We start from the raw sequence: 18,905 nt of genomic DNA on the forward strand, positions 1-18,905 counted from the left end.
AAGCCAATAGAATTAGACTCTATTCAAGAGAGTCTATTCTATTGGCTTTCAAAAGCCAATAGAATAAAAGGGAGTAGCACAACTAAGGAAAAGGGGGGGGGGAAATGGCGGACTGCGTTGTTTGGCGACCCCCGTGAAATGGTCATTCGACCCCAAATGGGGTCCCGACCCACATGTTGAGAACCACTGTGCTAGAAACTTACACACAGGAATTTTTTCTTGCTAAAAGCCCATGCACAGGAATCTTCTCAACTAACAGTAGATACCTGCTTAAAATTAGAAAAGAGTCAATGGCACTTAAAGGGGACTGGATTCCGTTCTCTTATGGCTACGTAGGGATTCTAGGCTGATCCCCCTTTTCACTCCTCCCCAGATTCTGCCGTCCCTTCTACCTTAGCTGAAATAATTTGAGCTCTGAGACACATTCATATGCTAAAGTCCAACAGCCTCTAAGTCTTGAAACAAAAGTCTATGGAGATTCTCTGTCATCCAGGTCAGGGTTGTTCCAAAGGTGCTTTTTCAAGAGGCCACCTGACTTCGTTTTCCCTTGAAGACATTTCACTTCTCATCCAAGAAGCTTCTTCACTTCTCTCATTCTTGAATGAGAAGCGAAACGTCTTCAAGGAAAAACAAAGTACAGTTGCCTTTGGAAAAAACACCTTTGGGTCTTGAAACAAATGCCCACGAAGCTGGGGGAAGATGCAGAAAGGAGGGTCGGAAATTTGGATAATTCAGAGGATCCTCCTGTAGGAAAGCAGCTGGAGAGTTAGAAGGCTGATCTTGCTTCTGAGCCCCCTCTTTCCACCAAGACTAACTGGCTGCTACCCAAAACAAACTTTGAATTAGATGGAATGAAGGGGTTCAGCCAGCAAACAGTTAGGAGATTGCAATCTACAATCCTGACAAGATCATTGGACAAGGAAAAAGCTGGGTCTGAATCCTTGTGGTATTTTTGACTGGCACGGCATTTTGCCCTGATTACATTGCTTGGAGGATGAAAATCTTAAAAGTAGTGAGAAATACCAATGACTGCAAGCTAATTTGGAGAGGGGAACTGGGGGCCTAACAAAGGAAAAAGAAGGCAGATACTGGGGAGATTGTGAAAACTGGTGAAAGTAAAGCATTACCCTGGCTTTCTTGCCTTTTTTAAAAAAGACAACACTGAACAGTTTTATTCTTATCTCCATAAGTGCAAGCTGAGGTTTGTATGAGTGTGTATACATCAGTGAGAGGGTGACTTTGGCATGCATTCTTTCCCATGGGTGTAAAATGTATGTCTAATGTTACGTCCAGGCCCCATAAACATCCTGTCTGAGTATAAAACATTGTTTCTAGAATAAAGGGGCCCAGTGAAAAATGTTTTATTTCATTTCCTTATAAGATTTCGCATAGAGGGAACTGGGTGTTTTTAGCAGAGGGAAGAGGTATGGTTACAAGATGTTTCATCCATGTCTCAGATAGGATCTGGACTTTTACCCAGGGCTACAGAAATAATAATGCTTTATTGATGTAATATGTAGAAGAAGCATAGAAGAGTTCTTATATGAAAGGAGGTCTTCTCAGCTAGAATATGGAAAAGATCAAATCTTTTCACCTAGATTAGAATATGGAGAAGATAGGGTCTTCTCTTAGCTAGAATGTGGAAAGAATGGGGGTCTTCTCAACTAGAAAATGGAGAGGATAGGAATCTTCCCAGCTAGAATATAAAGAGAATGGGATATTTTCAGCTGAAGTATGGAGAGATCTTCTCAACTAGAAATTTATACTGCAGGAATTGTGTGTGTGGGGGGGGGGAGAGAGGATGTTACTTCTTGTGTTTCTGAAAAAAAGCACCACTAATCTTTTTAAATTTATTTTGCTTTATTTTAATTTTATTGCTAACTGGCTAAGTATCTCAGCTATGTACATTTATTTTGTTTTAAGATGTTCTTAGTGTTTTAATTATGTTTTTGGATTGTAACCGACCAGGAGTCATTGAGATGGGAATCTGTAGAAATTGAATAAATAAATAAAAATAAATAAGGCTGGTTTGAGAAGATCTAAAATATTGGTTGTTGGTAGGAAAGTGCAATGATTTGAATCCAAAATTGAAGATGTGCCACAGATACGGCTGCAAGACCATCAGCGCTTCCTCTGAGAAGCTGTGTCTGTTTTGGGAGTTCATATAGCAGCCAGGAAAATATCCTTTTGAGTTATCCAGATATGCAACAAGCTGTTTCAGGGTGTGCTGTTGCTACCTCCTTAAACTAAAACGTATATTTTCCTGCAATCCTGCAGCACAAATGCAAGCCTGGGAAATCAAGCACTTTTTAAGGGATGCGCCAACTGTTGCAAAGCAATTTCTGGCTTCAATTCCAAAATGTTGCACATCCCGAGATGTTGGATTTCCAACAAGATTATCTACAGGGCTCCAGCAGATGAGGAAAATCTTTGTTTTCTCCCTATATTCTGACTTATGTCTCCATTTGTGGTAGTTTTCCAACACTTCCGATTTGCTCCCAGCTAATTGAAGGGGAGACTAGATAGAAAATTCTCTTTATCAGCATCTGTTGGGGAACTGTTGGGAAATCCCACTGTACATAAATAGGTTGTCTTGAGGTATTATTGAATTGTGTCTTATTTTTAACCCTGATTTGACTTTTAGAAAGTTGAATTGGGTTTTGAGAGTGTCTGATAAAAAGATGCAACAGAATTGGAAGATGAAAAGAATTGGAAGATTAATCTCCATCACCAGGATACATACTTGCTTTCAACTATCCTAATATTTCCCCAGACAGACTTTTGTCTCTCTGATTTTTGATCTCTAGGAAAAGGTACAGAAAGAAGCAACTACCCATTTGGAAGAGATGCAGGCATGCCAGCTATCAATCAGGTAAGCAGCACTGCTCTTTTATTTCAGTTAATTAATTAATTTGAAGCATGTTTTAATCAAAGATTTATTCAGCAAAGTCTTGATCTCTTAGAACAAGGGTCTCCAAAGTTGGTAACTTTAAGATTTGTAGACTACAACTCCCAGAATTCCCCAACCAGCATGGCTGGTTGAGGAATTCTGGGAGCTGAAGTCCACAAGTCTTAAAGTTGCCAAGTTTGGGGACTCCTATCTTAGAACAAAGAGATGTTTGTTTTCTTTCTCATAAGCAGGATAAGGAAACTTCACTTTTTCTCTAGGGTGCATTACAGAACATGTGAATTGGAAGGGATCTTAATATAGGTCATCTACTCCAAACCCCCTGCTCATTTCGGGAAACCACTAAATCATTCCTCAACAGGAGGAGTGGGGCTACTTATTCCCCATTTGAAAAGGTCCACAAGGGAGAGCTACCTTTCAGCCTCCAAGGGGGAATCCATAATTCACCGCTGAAGCTCTCTGGCTTTCAAATTTAGCCTACACTGTTTATCCAAAAGAGATGTGCCAGATCAGACCAAGTCATGCTAATCCAGCATTCAGTTTTTCTCGGCTCTGATCGGGATCTGGGCAGCTTCATAAATGGAATTTATCCATCCCATCTATATCTATATATCGATATACCAGTATAGCTATAGCTATATATCCATTTGTGGGATTCAAATATGTGAATAACCAATTCTCTTTGTGGATGACACTTCCGGAAGTCCATTCTGCGCTTGGGCAACAAAAAATTAGCTACTGATTCTGCCGAAGTGGTGTGAACTGGCTGAATCCCACCACCGTGTGTGTGTGTGTGTGTGTGTGTGTGTGTGTGTGTGTGTGTGTGTATATATATATATATATATATATATATATATATGTATATATATATATATATATATATATGTAGGTCTTTGGTTGTTCGGGTTTTCTCCCACGTAAAATTGGAAGTGTCTTGGAACAACCAAAGACCTACATACAAATACCCGCGAAAACCTCAGAAAACATATAATATATATATATATATATATATATATATATATATATATATATATATATATATATATATATATGTATCATTTATTTCTATCATCTGTCTGTCTGTCTAGCCATCATCTATCTCTATATCATCTCTGTCTGTCTGTCTGTCTATGTATCTATCTTGGAGACCACCCATCTCACTCATGGAGTGACACAAAGTTTGAAAGTAACAACCATCGTTTTGACTGTCTTTAGATCTGCTACTTGTTTATACTCTGCTATTATTCGTTTGCATTACGTTCCCATGTTCAGATACCTTTGGCCTCTACTTCCTTGTGTTTCCCTCCCCCTCCATCGAAAAAATAAGTCTTTTTTGCTACAGTGTAAAAGCTGCCTGTTTCTGAGCACTGTAAGCTGATATCCTTTGGCTCTCCTTGTGGGTTTCTTGCAGTCTGCCCAGAATGCTGGGCTAAACGGACTTGGATCTTCATCCTTCATGATTTATGTGGTCACAGAGATGAGGCTTAGATCAGGGGTCTCTAAGCTTGGCAACTTTAAGACTTGTGGACTTCAACAGCATGGCTGACTGAGGAATTCTGGGAGTTGAAGTTCACAAGTCTTAAAGTTGCCAAGTTTGGAGACCCATGGTTTAGACCAGGGGTAGGCAACCTTGGCTCTTTTATGATTCGTGGACTTCAACTCCCAGAATTCCTGAGCCGGCATGGCTCAGCTTGGAAACCTCTCCCTTTCCCCTCAGCATGGCTGGCTCAGGAATTCTGGGAGTTGAAGTCCACGAGTCATAAAAGAGCCAAGGTTGCCTACCCCTGGTTTAGACAAATGATTTATTGAAGGAATCAAGCACAATATGAATGAGAGATCGTCTCAGTTTCACAGTTATGCTAGTCATTCCTGCTGGTTGATGTTCTCTAAATATTTTGGATTATAATTCTCATCATTCCTAATGGGTATGTCAACTGGGAATTACAGTTGTTATTCCCAACCAACACATTTGGAGCGTGCTAGGTTGGGAATTGGAATGACCGGTGAGTAATGTGCTGCAGTCACACTTGCATGTAAATCTTTCCTTTCTTCTAAAGGAAAAATAAGATAACATCTTAAAATGGTGGCAGGAGAAAGAAGAAAGCGTTGTGTTTTTTTTCTTCAAAACATTAGACCAATTTTTCCAAAACTTCTGAGACAGGCGGATTTATATATATATATATATATATATTTCTGCTGAATTTCAAAGCAGATGTGCGAGGAAGGCTATGGGTGCCAAAATAGATGTAATTTTAAAAACAGAACAGGAGACTTGCCAGCCGGCCATGTGTTTAAATAGTATGGGTTTGGAGTTTGCTTGTGTTGTTGTTGTTTTAATTTGCTTTCTGGTAGGCGGAGGAGAGAGGCATAATTGAAAGGGTGACGTCATGAATGGAAGAATCAGTGGGAAGAGCAAGGCTCTTGCTGTGCAGACCATAAATCAAGGGGAAGAAAGCATAGCTTGTAAGTTGCTTAGGAAAGTGGCCTGCCAAATCCAACATTATTGGTGAGACACAGTCTAAACATTTCCAGCATCAGCGCCTTAATGGTAGACTGCTTTTGAACAGGGAGTTTTCCTTTCCCACCCCCCAACACTTACCAGTTATTGGTCTGGTAAGAATTGGTAGAGATAAACATTCTGATGAGGCAAACTAGATGTTTCTCAGGTGATCCTCAAGCAAGACATAAAAAAGGAACACTTGCCCTTTATTATTTGTATCCCCACATCTAATCTTTATTTATTTGTGAAATTTGTTAGCCGCCCGTCTTGCTCTAACTCTGGGCAGCTTAGAGTAGAATGGTTAGAGTAGAAAACGCGATCTTGGCAGCTTATTTGTGACACTCCAGAATTTTACGGCCATTTCTTTAGTGAATGTTTGTAGTTACAACGGCACTAGAAAAAAAATGACTTATGACCAATCCTCACAGTTATGACCATCACAGCATTCCCCCACAGCCATGTGAACAAAATTCAGGCACTTGGCAACCAGCGTGCATTTACAAAGTTTGCGGTATCCTGGGGTCAATGTGATCACCATTAGCAACTTTCCAGAAGTCCTTTGGCAGGCAAAGTCAGTGGGGGAAGCCGGATTTATTTAACGACATGATTCATTTAACAACTAGGGCAAAAAAGGTTACAATCAGGGTGTGGTTCACGTAACTTAGAACTGCTTAGCAATGGAAATCCTGGTCCCAGTTGTTGAAAGTTGAGAACTACCTGTAATGCTTTCTTTTTCCTTCAAAATTAAAAATGGAAATCCTCCCTCTTGCTTGCTTACTTATGTATTTATTTGGGAAACTTATATGGAACCCTATCTTAGACATGATAATCCTAGGTAGCTCATATCAACATTTCATAAAAACAAAGGTATAGACAAACCCACAAAACTCCATTAAAGACATACTTCTCAACACAGCCCCACAACATCTCATTAAATCTACATTGACTGGGCTCATTTCTATCCTAGCCCAATGCTTGAGCCAGGTCTTCACCTCATCTGGAAGTCTTCCTTCCTTCCTTCCTTCCTTCCTTCCTTCCTTCCTTCCTTCCTTCCTTCCTTCCTTCCTTCCTTCCTTCCTTCCTTCCTTCCTTCCTTCCTTCCTTCCTTCCTTCCTTCCTTCTTGACAGCAGATGATCTCCAGAAAGTAAAACATTTCCATTTCCTCTTAAGTCCTCCCCCCACCTAAAAAAAAACAGCCTCTGACCTCCCATGTCTTCCTGGAAGGTCAAATTGTATCTGGATCCCACAAAAGATATGTATTCTGATTTAGAGAGCTGCTACGCCAGTGGAAGAGGGAAATTTCTCTGCTTAAGTATCATATGTAAGCAGATTATAAGAAAACCCATGTTGCCATAACCCAACAGTTTTGTCCAGCCCAGAATTCTGTTTCCAGTAGGGGCTGGCTAAGATGCCTAAAGAATTCAAAATGTGATCCAGTTCAGCATCATTGGATATGTATGAAATGTGCACTTTCTAATCACACCAGTTTTGTATCTGAATTCTGAAAGTAATTGAAGTGTAATAAAAGACTTATGTGAAGAAAGACTAAGAGCCCATTTATTTATTTATTTATTTATGAGACTTACCATAAATGCCGGCGTATAAGACGACTTCCGCGAGCGCTGAAATCGGCGCCAAAGACAGGGGTTGTCTTATACGCCGAGTCGTCTTATACGCCGGAAATACTGGTAGTTTCCGGCGTATAAGACGACGTTCTAGGAATGTGGCCCGGCTATAAAGACGGGGGTCGTCTTATACGCCGGGTCGCCTAATACGCCGGCATATACGGTATATACCGCTTTAAGTGCAAGCACTCTCTAAGCGGTGTACACCAGTAAGCAATGTATATATATTTTACATTGCCCCCAACAGTCTGGGTCCTCATTTTACCTACCTCGAAGGATGGAAGGCTGAGTCAACCTTGAGCCGGTGAGATTTGAACCGCTGACCTGCTGAACACAGTCAGCTAAAGTGGCCTGCAGTACTGCACTCTAACTGCTGCACCACCTCGGCTCTTAGCCTGGTGTCCTGCCTCCAGCCCCATCAGGCCCAACGTCTTGGGAAGCATCACAAAGCATAGAGCGAATTGCTGTCCTGCTTCTTTCCAACATCTGCTAAACAAGGCTTTTGCAACTAATACACAAATCAGCGAAACCTCTATGCTCAGAAACTAATTTGAGGCCTCTCTTCAGATGAGATGGACCTTTGCTCAGTTCAGCCATGATCTGTTTTACATGGATCTGGAAATCGTCTTTGCCACCCGCGGTTATTTTCCTCTTTATTTTCTCCTTCACTGGAAGAGCCAGACTCTGGAGATTACAGGTAGTCCTCGACTTATGACCACTATTGGGACCAGGACCTTCATTGCTTGTTAAGTGAATCATGAAGTTGTTAAGCAAATCCAGCTTCCCCCATTGACTTGGTTTGTTGGAAGCTGACTGGGAAGGCCGCAAATGGTGAACACAGGACCCTGGATGCTGCACCATGATATAGTGCAGGGGTCTTCAAACTTGGCCCTTTTATGACTTGTGGACTTCAATTCCCAGAATTCCTCAGCCAGCCATGCTGACTGAGGAATTCTGGGAGTTGAAGTCCACAAATCATAAAAGGGCCAAGTTTGAAGACTCCTGATATAGTGCATGCCAAATGCCCCAATTTTGACCATGTGACCATGGGGATGCTACAATGGCTGTAAGTGCGATGACCAGTTGTATGTCACTTTTTTTAGTGTCTTAACTTTGAACAATCGCTAAACAAATGTTGAGGACTATCTGTATATTGTGTAGAAATTAGTCCCTAAACTGGAGAGTACCATTTGGCCAAAAATGAGGAACCTGTGGCCTAGCAGAGGTTGCTAAACTACAACTACCAGCATCCCTTTCCTGTTGGCCCTGCTGGATAGGACTGTGTGCCTTGGACTACAAACCCAGTGCTGTTGCAGAGGTTGAAGTCCACCCTACCCGGATGTTATCATTGAGGAACGTTGTGATGGATTTCTGCCAGGTTGGCAAAGACTAGCCAAACAGGAATATAAACCTGGCAGTATTGCTCACATGCGTCCACACCTGGCACTCGGCTCCTCCTCATTTTGTAAAACCATATTCAGCAAGAGATTTGAGATTTGTTCAGGCTCTGATGGGGCACTCTTGTTTTTCTTGTTTCTGCAGCCTGGCTTTCTGCCTAGCGAAATAGGGATTTCGAGTCCCAGCACGCTCTCCCCAACGGGGGTGAAGGGAAGCTCTCAGTACTACCCATACACCAACAACCCTCGCAGAAGAGTCGCAGACAGCAACATAGGTATGTGGCCTTGGTGAAGGGTGTTGGCTGGAGCAGTTGCCTTTGCGGGGGGTTGTGTGTAGCAAAAGTTCTTAATTGCAAAGTAGAAAGACCAAAAGATGTTTCCTGTCAGGTCTCACTGCAGCCCTTCCATTAGAGAAAGTTCCTTTCCTGTTGTTTTGAGAGTTTCTCGGATTCATGTAAAGCACTGTTGTTCAACCTTAGCAATTTTAAGATGTGTGGACTTCAATTCCCAGAATTCCATGTCCAGCATGCGGGCTGGGGAATTCTGGGAACTGAAGTCCAGCATGCTGGCTGGGGAATTCTGGGAACTGAAGTCCACACATCTTAATTGCCAACACTTATCTAAACCACCATTCTTGCTCAAACATGGGACAACCAAGGGCTTCTAAGAAACCCAAGAATTGACTGTGAGGGCAGTAATCATCTCTGACTTATTGTTAAACCATATGCCAGCATTTGGAGGGAAGGTTTCAGTGTAATTGTATCAGTCTTGTCTTTGCTAGGGAGAGATGGTTGCATCAGGTCCAAACTGAATAACTGAGTATAGAGAGAGGGTAGCTGCGCTTCCCACAACTTTTGTTCAGAGGTAGATTAATTCCAGACAATCAGTCTCCTTTGAATCATCATTGCCAGCAGCCTGAAATAGACCTAAGTATGGATTTGTCTTCTTCAGTTCATTATTTTCCTGCCATTGGATGACCCAAGAATCTAATATTTGGAGACAAAGAGAAAAAAAAATCTTAACACTGTGGATCAGTTGTCCTCAAATTAGTGTTGCTCTAAATGTGCTATGACAGCAATTCTAAGAAACGGAAGGTGATGCTATTGGGAATTTTTTTTTAATTAATTTACTTACTTTAGTTAAGAAAATTTATATGGCCGCCCACCTCACTCTCAGTGACTCTGGGAGTTTTAACAAAGATAATTTGAGGAATTATGATCCCAATGTATCTGGAGAGGTACCAGTTTAGAGAGAGATATTCTAACTCAGTTTTTCTCAAACTTGGCAACTTTAAGATGCGAGAATTTCAACTCCCAGAATTCCCCAACCGGCACGACTAGCTGGGGAATTCTGGGAGTTGACGTCGCATGTCTGAAAGATGCCAAGGTCGAGAAACATTGCTTTAACCAATTTGATAATGCTTTCTTGTAAAAACCGTGTCCCAAATCTTACAGAGCATCTTTCTCTGTCCAAGGATTCCACCAATTATTGGTACTGGGTCTCCAAAAGGTGTTGCCCTATCACTGATGTATAGCTTGTCAATGATATAATAACAGCAACAGAAACAATATTTATTTTACCGAGGGAAAATGGCCATGTACACTTGTTACAACAGAAACCATCTTTTTGTGACACTTTCTCAAGTGTTTCCCAAACTGTGAGGTATATCTTCCCTGAAGAGATACAGATAGAATCCCAGGGGAGTGTGAAGAACTTTTTAGTGTACAATTACAGTAAATCCAGCCTTCCCATACGTTCAGTTGTACTGTTTCCATTGTCAAGTTGTATTCATTTTGGTGCTTGGATTTTTTTAGGGAAGGTGTGTATATTAACATTGCACTAAAGGGAGGGGTGATGGCAAAAAGTGTAGCAATCCATGCTGTAAAGTCTTCTGTGGAATCCATGAGTCCAAGAAACCTTTGCCTTAGTAGCAATATTGTTGTCATTTTAACAATATTACTACAATGAAAACATAATAGACAAAATGTCATTATTACCATATCAAATCTTTCCCCTCAAGAAGCTGAAGCTTGCCTGAATTTTCATTCATTCATTCATTCATTCATTCATTCATTCATTCATTCATTCATTCCCGCCTTTATTATTTTTACAAATAACTCAAGATGGCAAACATATCCACTACACCTCCCTCCTCCTCCTTTTCCCCACAACAAGCATGTGAGGTGAGTTGGACTGAGAGAGAATGATTGGCCCAAAGTCACTTAAGCTGGCTTTCATGGCTATGGCAGGACTAGAATTCACAGTCTCCCAGTTTCTAGCCTGGTGCTTTAAACCATTAGACCAAACTGGCTCTGTCCTTCCAGTTTCATTCATCTATAGACTATGCAAGGCAGATTCCTCTGACAGCGAATGGGTCTATTGTAAAGGCAGTCCATAGAACTTTAATAAAGATGGGATTTGAATCCAGATCTCCTTATACCCCTCCACCCGCTTTGTCATGCGGGGCATGAAACAAATAGAGGAGGCCAGAAGATCTGTGAGCTGGGTGGGACCACTTCAGGTGCTCTGTGCTTTGGGAAGCTCAGCCAGCTGCCGGGTATCCTGCATCCCATTGCTTTGAAGTCAGTTCCCCAGAAAGCTGCAAGCAACAGCAGCTAGAGAAGCTTGACTTGATGAAAAAATGAATTGGAGTCTCATAAGGATGTTTTGAGATAGCTTCCAGCACATCCTTCCTGGCAAGCAATTTTGCCAGCCAAATCCAAGCTGCATGTAAATAAATATTCCTTTTATCCTCCCCCATCTGCTGTCCAATTCAGAGGAGCACAGGGGAGGATGCTGGGAGATCTCCCTTTAAAAAGCCAACCTCCCAGATCTTTCCAAGTGACCCTCCCCCCACTCTTTATGAGGTGGGATGGAGGTAGTTGCTCCATTTTGCCTTCAGGAGAACCCAGACATCTGGCATTCATTGATGGAAAAGAATCTCAGGAATGGAGACCTTTGAATAAATGCAGCCGTATGGCTTTTTCTCTGCCACTCACTGGCCAGGACCAAAGGTGGGGGAGATATCAGCCATTTGCAATCATTATTAATGTATATAATGTATATAATATTTTGCAAAGAGCAGGTGTGCAGGTCCTGGCCCCATTTCCCTGGCCTTACGGTCCACTGTCCTCTGTCTGCTGCCGACAAATTCCAGAAACACAGGAACAACGTGACCAGCAAAACTTTAATGCATGCAAAGAAAAAGTCAGCACTGGGAGTGGATTGCTCCCAGTGCGTTACATAGATGTGCCACACCCTCCAAACCCACCCCAATCAGCAAGCCATCATGCGGTCCGTATTGATATAAGCCACAGTTCAATTTCCGCCTTCCCCCCCCCTCCGGATGTATCAGCGCAGCCTCCGCAGGTCCTGCTGTCCTATCCGGCAACCAGCCAATGTCCTGCTCCTTCCCTGCTGCCAGCATGGCACTACAACAGACTTCTCCACGCCCTTTCACTGGGAAGTGGCTCCCCGCGGCAACTGGCGCCCTCCCCCGACCGCCGGCAACACAGGAGGGGCGGCGGCAGGATACACCCTCCCGACGTCCAGCTGATTGTCTCCATCGCCCAACTGGCTTCCAGGAATTCCCCCCCTCCGGCACCCGATGAGAGGGAGAGGTGGCCGCAGTGGGAGGTGGTTCTTCCGACCTCTGGCTGGCTTGCGTCTCCCCCGATGCCCGGTGAGAGAGAGAGGGGCAGTCGAGGCAAGAGACGGTCCCTCTAGCATCCAGCTGGCTCGCCCCTGACACCCAGCCGGCTTTTGGGACTTCCCTGACGTGTGCGACATGGAGGGAGGCTGCCGCGGTGCATGGCGGTCTCGCCGACTCCCAGCTGGTCCTCGGGAGTCAGGCGGTGCGTGGCGGTCTCGCCGATTCCCAGCTGGTTCTCGGGAGTCAGCCAGTGTATGGCGGCCTCGCCAACTCCCAGGTGGTCGGCACCCGGACGTCGGCCGGCCACTGGCTGCTCCTTCCCCGTTCCCCACTGGTTCGTGTCAAGCCCAGGGGCTTGACAGGTGGCCCCTTCTACCAGGGCCCCTCCTAGAAGGCAAACAGAGGCAGGTGAGCGTATGACAACTCCAGCCGACCCTTCCGCAGCCCCACCTCCCGATTTTCCAGGATGCTGGCGATGGAAGGCCCGCACTAGCTGTGGGGCGTGGACGTGCTCTCTCTGCACCCACAATGCTTCCGAAAGAGGGTACCCCTTCCACTTGACTAGGTATTGGAACTGTTTGTGACGGATCCAGGAGTCCAGGACCTCTTGTATCTCATACTGGTCATCAGAGACCGGGCCCGGTAACTTGTCTACTCGCCTCTGTGGGGACCCTTTCACTAGTTTTAGCAGGCTCCCCTGGAACGCAGGGTGCACTTTCCCAAAGGCCCGAGATAGTCGCAACCTTACAGTAACTGGGTTCACGACCTGGATCACTTGGAAAGGCCTTACATACTTGGGGCCCAGCTTCTTAAAGGGTACCCCCAACTGTTGGTATTTGGTGGACAGGTACACCCAATCGCCCACCTGGAAGGGTTTGTGCCCTGGTAATTCTACGATAAAGTCCATGGTGATATCCTCCCATGGCCGGGTTGGATCTGCTACTGTCTGTAATAAGCCCATGGGCTTTCCAGTACGGGGCTTGGCCATGGCACAGACGAGGCATCCTTTCACATAGGCCTCTACGTCTACTTTAACCCGAGGCCACCAGAATTGATGCCGCACGAGGTGTAATGTTTTACACAGGAACAACGTGACCAGCAAACCTTTAATGTATGCAAAAGAACAAGTCAGCACTGGGAGTGGATTGCTCCCAGTGCCTTACATAGATGTGCTACACCCTCCAAACCCACCCCAATCAGCAAGCCAAGTCCGTATTGATATAAGCTGCAGTTCAATTTCCGCCTTCCCCCCCTCCGGACGCATCAGCGCAGCCTCCGCAGGTCCTGCTGTCCTATCCGGCAATCAGCTAATGTCCTGCTCCTTCCCTGCTGCCAGCGTGGCACTACAACAGACTTCTCCATGCCCTTTCACTGGGAAGTGGCTCCCCGCGGCAACCGGTGCCCTCTCCCGACCGCCGGCAGCACAGGAGGGGCGGTGGCGGCGGGATACGCCCTTCCGACGTCCAGCTGGTTCTCTCCGCCGCCCAGCTGGCTTCCGGGAATTCCCCCCCAGCGCCCAACAAGAGGGAGAGGTGGCCACAGTGGGAGGCGGTCCTTCCGATCTCCGGCTGGCTTGCGTCTGATGCCCAGCTGGGTTTTGGGACTCCCCTGATGCCCGGTGAGAGAGAGAGGCAGCCGAGTTGGGAGACGGTCCCTCCAGCATCCAGCTGGCTCGCCCCTGACACCCAGCTGGCGTTTGGGACTTCCCTGACGTCCGGCGACATGGAGGCCGGCGGCCGCGGTGCATTGTGGTCTCGTCAACTCCTAGCTGGTCCTCGGGAGTTGGGTGGTGCATGGCGGCCTCGCCGACTCCCAACTGGTCCTCAGGAGTCAGCCGGTGCATGGTGGCCTCGCCAACTCCCAGGTGGTCAGCACCCGGACGTCGGCTGGCCGCTGGCTGCTCCTTTCCCGTTCCCCACCAGTTCATGTCAAGCCCAGGGGCTTGACACTTACAATTTAAAACAGACCTAGGAAAGAGATAGAAAAGGGAGAAACAGAAGCAGAGAGCAGCAGAGTGCAAGGCCATATTAGCAAGGGATGAAGAGAAGGATGGATTGGTAGGATAAAACACTCAGGGCTTACCAAGGCCTTCTTAATCACCATAAGAATAAAAATTAATAGAGATGTGCAGGAATCTGACCCATAGAGGGAGTGATGTTTCAGATCTGCCATGAGCATTATAAACAAGGGCATCCATTTTAGACCCGAGCCACCTTTGCTGCTTTAGATTTGAGCATTGCATATTTTAAAAAATAATACATCTAGTCCAAATTTCGTTTCAGCCTCAGCATTTTGGGAGGTTGCTAGTCGGCCTTTGAAATCTTATGCTTGCCTCCTTTTGAGAGCAGGGGTCTTCAAACTTGGCCCTTTTATGACTTGTGGACTTCAACTCCCAGAATTCCTCAACTAGCATGCCTGGCTGAAGAATTCTGGGAGTTGAAGTCCACAAGTCATAAAAGGGCCAAGTTTGAAGACCCCTGTTTTGAGAGTATACAGGTAGTCTTTGACTTATGGCCACAATTGAGCCCAAAATGTTGATTGCTAAGCAAGGTGGTTGTTAAGTGGGTTTTGCCCCATTTTACGACCTCTTGTTAAGGAAATTACTGCAGTTGTTAACTTAGTAATTAACCTACTACCACTGCAGGTGTTCCTCGATTTACAATCACAATGGAACTCAGAATTTCGGTTGTAAATTGAGGCACCACATGACCAGACTCGATTTTACAACTGTTTTACAACAGTCGTAAAGCAAGTCAATGTGATTATTAAGTAAATCATGTGGTTGAATCAAATGGGCATTTTTAGTGGAAACTAGCAAAAAAAACCCTGCCCATTGTGGTCATGTGACTGCAGTGCCCTGCAACCAGTTGTAAATGTGGACCAGTTGCAAAGATCCAAAATATTATCACACGACTGCGGGGGAGGGGGGATACGACAAGTCACAACTTTGACAATGGATTGTACATATCTTTTGTTAAGTCCATCATAATTTTAACCGTTTGTTAAACAACCAGTCATAAGTCAAGCTCTACCTATATTTCTCTTTTCCCCTCTTTCTGCAAAATATCTCATTTAAAAGAGCTGTTTACTTACTTCCAAGAAAACCCCCCAAAAGGAGAACTATGTTTTAAACCTTAAAAGAGTTCATAATGCTCACCCTTATCCTTCTTTTTGACCTCGTGGGGTAGAGGGGAGAGTAGCTTCACAGATGTGAGTTAAACCTTAGCAACTTTTTTTCCCTGCATCAGTTCTTCTTTCCTCTTCATTTATGAAGATCCTGAAAAAAAAAAAGAGCTTCCTTCCTTCAATGATTCAATTCATTCCCCTCATTTGCATGTCAAAAATGTTCTCAGGAACAAAGCACCTTCCCTGATCATTCAGAGATTCTCTCCAGCTCAGTACTCTCTTGGGTACCTTGGACTACAAAAGCCATCTTCCTTAGGGAATTACAAAGGTGTAGTCCAGCAGATTCAGGGAAATGCTGAGTAGAGAAAGATGGGCCTAAAGAATATATCATGAGTGCAAAGGCAGTTCATATTTTATGAATATTTAAGGGGCCATCTGTCTCTTGTAGAGTTGGCATCTTTGAGTCCCATTGATTGAACAGTGCTACAATGGGCCCCACCTTCTCTATCACAGCATCTGTTCTCCAACACAGTATCTCCAGTGGTTCAAATGACCCAAACCTGACCTTGTTTAAGCAAGTCTTGAAGATCTGGCTCTTCCCCCAGTCCATGGGTTAGGGCAGTGATGGCGAACCTTTTAGAGCAGTGGTTCTCAACCTGTGGGTCGGGACCCCATTTGGGGTCGAACGACCATTTCACGGGGGTCGCCAAACAACGCAGTCCGCCATTTTTTCCCCCTTTTCCTTAGCTGTGCTACTCCCTTTTATTCTATTGGCTTTTGAAAGCCAATAGAATAGACTCTCTTGAATAGAGTCTAATTCTATTGGCTTTCAAAAGCCAATAGGAATTGTCCAGGCTGTCTCTGCCCTGCTGAGCCAGCCAAAAGTCCCATTCTGCAAACGGTGCTGCATCAGTTGAATAGTCCTCAACTTATGACCGGTTGGGGGTCGCGGCATTAAAAAGGTTGAGAACCATTGTTTTAGAGACCGAGTGCCCAAACTGCAACTCAAAACCCACTTATGCCTCTTCGGGTGCCAGGTGGGTGTGGCCCATTGGCTGGGTGTGGCCCATTGGGTGGGCGTGGCTGTGGTGGTAACGACAGACTGGGTGGGACTAAAAAGTTCAATCAATTCCAACTTTGCAAGATCTTTTTTTTTCCTGCGAGAAGTTGAAATTGACTGATAGATTGAACCTTTTTTTTTTTTCACATGGCAGCAGAGGCCTAAAACGAAAAGGTTTTATAAAACCCAGCTGAAAGCCTAGGGCTGGGGCAACGGCGCGTGTGCCCACAGAGAGGGCTCTGAGTGCCACCTCTGGCACCCGTGCCATAGGTTCGCCACCACTGGGTTAGGGACTACATCAGTTCTTCATTGGGAATATGTGAGACAAGGGTTACAGTTTTATGCTGTACCCGGATGTCTGTTGTTCTTTTTGCTGGCTAAAATGTGCTGTTCTTAATACTGTACATGGCTGAGAGTCATTATGGTGTCGGATGGCTTCGGAAAATTTAACAAATGTCACTGGAACTGCAAGCTTCACTAATAATGGGATATAATTAACAAGAACGAAAGGAAGACAAAATGGTGTGAAACTGTGAATGCCAAAAATACACGCTGCCTTTATCTCAAAACATTGCTCAGCAGTCAGAAGCAGAGCCCTCTTAGAAAGCCCAGTTATTCTGTCCTTAGTAAAGGACGGTCAAAGCAGACATGAAAAGGACGAGTAGATGCAATCATGCCCTTGTTATTATTATTTTTTCTTCCAAGAGTTAAAGATGGGCCTTACTTGTCTGTGGAGATTCTCAGTCATCCAGATCATGGTTGTCCCAAAGGTGCTTTTTCAAGAAGCAACTGGACTTCCTTTGTTTTTCCCTGAAGATGTTTTGTTTCTCTTTCAAGAAGCTTCTTGGGTTCTGAGGAAAGAACTGAAGAAGCTTCTTGGATGAAAAGCAAAACGTCTCCAAAGAAAAACAGAAAGTCCAGTTGCCTCTTGAAAAAGCACCTTTGGTACCTGAGCCTTACTTTATCGCTCCTGGCTGATGAATTCTGACAGATACTCCATTTCTCCTTGATAAGTTTGCCTTGTCCCTTTTTAAAGCCATCAGTACCTGTGGCTTAACATTACTGGTATACCTCGACTTACAACTGTAATTGAGTCCACAGTTTCGGTTGTAGGTCATTAACGGTCTTAAAGTGGGCTATCATGCGACCCATCTAATTTTATGACCTTTTATGTGGTGGTTGTTATGCAAATGCAATAGTCGTAAAGTGAATTCCACAGTCATTAAATGAACCCATTGTACAACACGGGCTCTTTTTGGCCAGAAACCAGAGATAAACACTGGTTGCTGGCCTAAGTGACATAAATTGTGGTCACGTGACCGTGAGATGCTGAAAATGGCCATAAATATGGGCCAATTGGCGAGCACCCACAATGCAGTTACATGACCCCAAGTTGGGGGCATACATTGGGAGTTTGAATCTGGGTCGTAAGTCCCATATTCAAGGTCTGTCAAAAATTCAGACGGTTGCTAAGTGACTGGTCGTAATTCGAGGACCACTTGTAATAGACTTCCTTGGATGAAGTTCTTTCTTTGTTTGTTCCAAATTTTTTTGATTTTGTGGGGGGAGGGGGGAGACTCCACCTTCTACTTCCTTTCTGACTGTGAAGTCCATCAGTGTAGACCAGGGTCCTACCAGGCATTGGGTTAATTTTTTGAATTGAAGTCACGTAGAGAAGTCTAATCCTTTGCTGAGTGACCCAGGATGAGCTGATATTTCTCATTTTAACCTACTGGTACAAGATTGTTGCAAGGATGCTGCGTGTATTGGGGGGAAGATATATGCTGTCTTCAGCTTTTATGGAAGAAGGTGAAAAATAAATACAGAACCGAAATTTATGTTGATGCAAGGCTATTTCATTACGCTGTTTTAGCTGAGTTTTATTTTAAAGCTGGTGGCTTTTACCAGCAGTTATTCCAAATACCTTCAGTTGCATATTTTGAGATTGATTTTTAAAAACTGTCTCCCAACATTCATTTAGAAGAGCAGGATACTCTACAAACTCTTAAATTTAAGTTGTTACTGTTGTTGTAAGCTCTGGTAGGCCTTAGGAAAATCAAGGTAACCAATCTGTAAAATAAGTTTTGAAATCTGGATCCAAATCTTCCTGCTATATATTGCTGTTCCAAAGCTTTGTCTCTAACTGGCTTCCTTTTTATTTATTTCTTTGTTTGTCTCCTCCTACAACACATTCAGATGGACAACCGAAAAAAGTCCGAAAGGTGCCTCCAGGACTCCCGTCTTCAGTAAGTTACGATTTTCTCTACCCATCTGTCAAAGTTGATCAAGAATCCAGCTGTTATTGAACTGAAGGCAGTTCATGATCTTCTCCTCTTTCCAATTGGTGGAACTTCAGTGATATCAGAGAACATTTAAGAGCCACTGGGGGGGGGGAGAGAGAGAGAGAGAGAGAGAGAGAGAGAGAGAGAGAGAGAGAGAGAGAGAGAGAGAGAGAGAGAGAAGGCTGCTGGCAGAGTGCCAATTTTTTCTAACTAGTATAGTATAAAGTAGAGCCCAAGGCCAGTTTAACTGCAAGAGCCTGCTTGATTTCAGAAAAGCCCATGACCAATTGAAGTCAAGGGGAGGAAGCTTGTGGTATTGGGGAGGAAGGGATCACAACTGGGTGTGGACATGTC

General features: G+C 44.3%; 1 protein-coding gene across 2 annotated transcripts in view; it reads left to right on the forward strand.

Moving 5' to 3' along the window:
- TCF3 (transcription factor 3) overlaps positions 1 to 18,905 on the forward strand; it is a 70,599-nt gene that overhangs the window by 6,780 nt on the left and 44,914 nt on the right. For both annotated transcript variants that reach the window (XM_039328462.1, XM_039328463.1), the window contains exons 2-4: positions 2,808 to 2,872; positions 8,577 to 8,706; positions 18,466 to 18,515. In XM_039328462.1, the coding sequence (XP_039184396.1) occupies positions 2,855 to 2,872; positions 8,577 to 8,706; positions 18,466 to 18,515 (198 nt within the window). In that variant the 5' untranslated portion in view covers positions 2,808 to 2,854. The remainder of the gene's footprint in view (positions 1 to 2,807; positions 2,873 to 8,576; positions 8,707 to 18,465; positions 18,516 to 18,905) is intronic.

The sequence above is a fragment of the Crotalus tigris genome, unplaced genomic scaffold (genome assembly GCF_016545835.1).
Source record: "Crotalus tigris isolate CLP2741 ecotype Arizona unplaced genomic scaffold, ASM1654583v1 scf7180000024379.1109085, whole genome shotgun sequence".
Taxonomy (NCBI): Eukaryota; Metazoa; Chordata; class Lepidosauria; order Squamata; family Viperidae; genus Crotalus; species Crotalus tigris.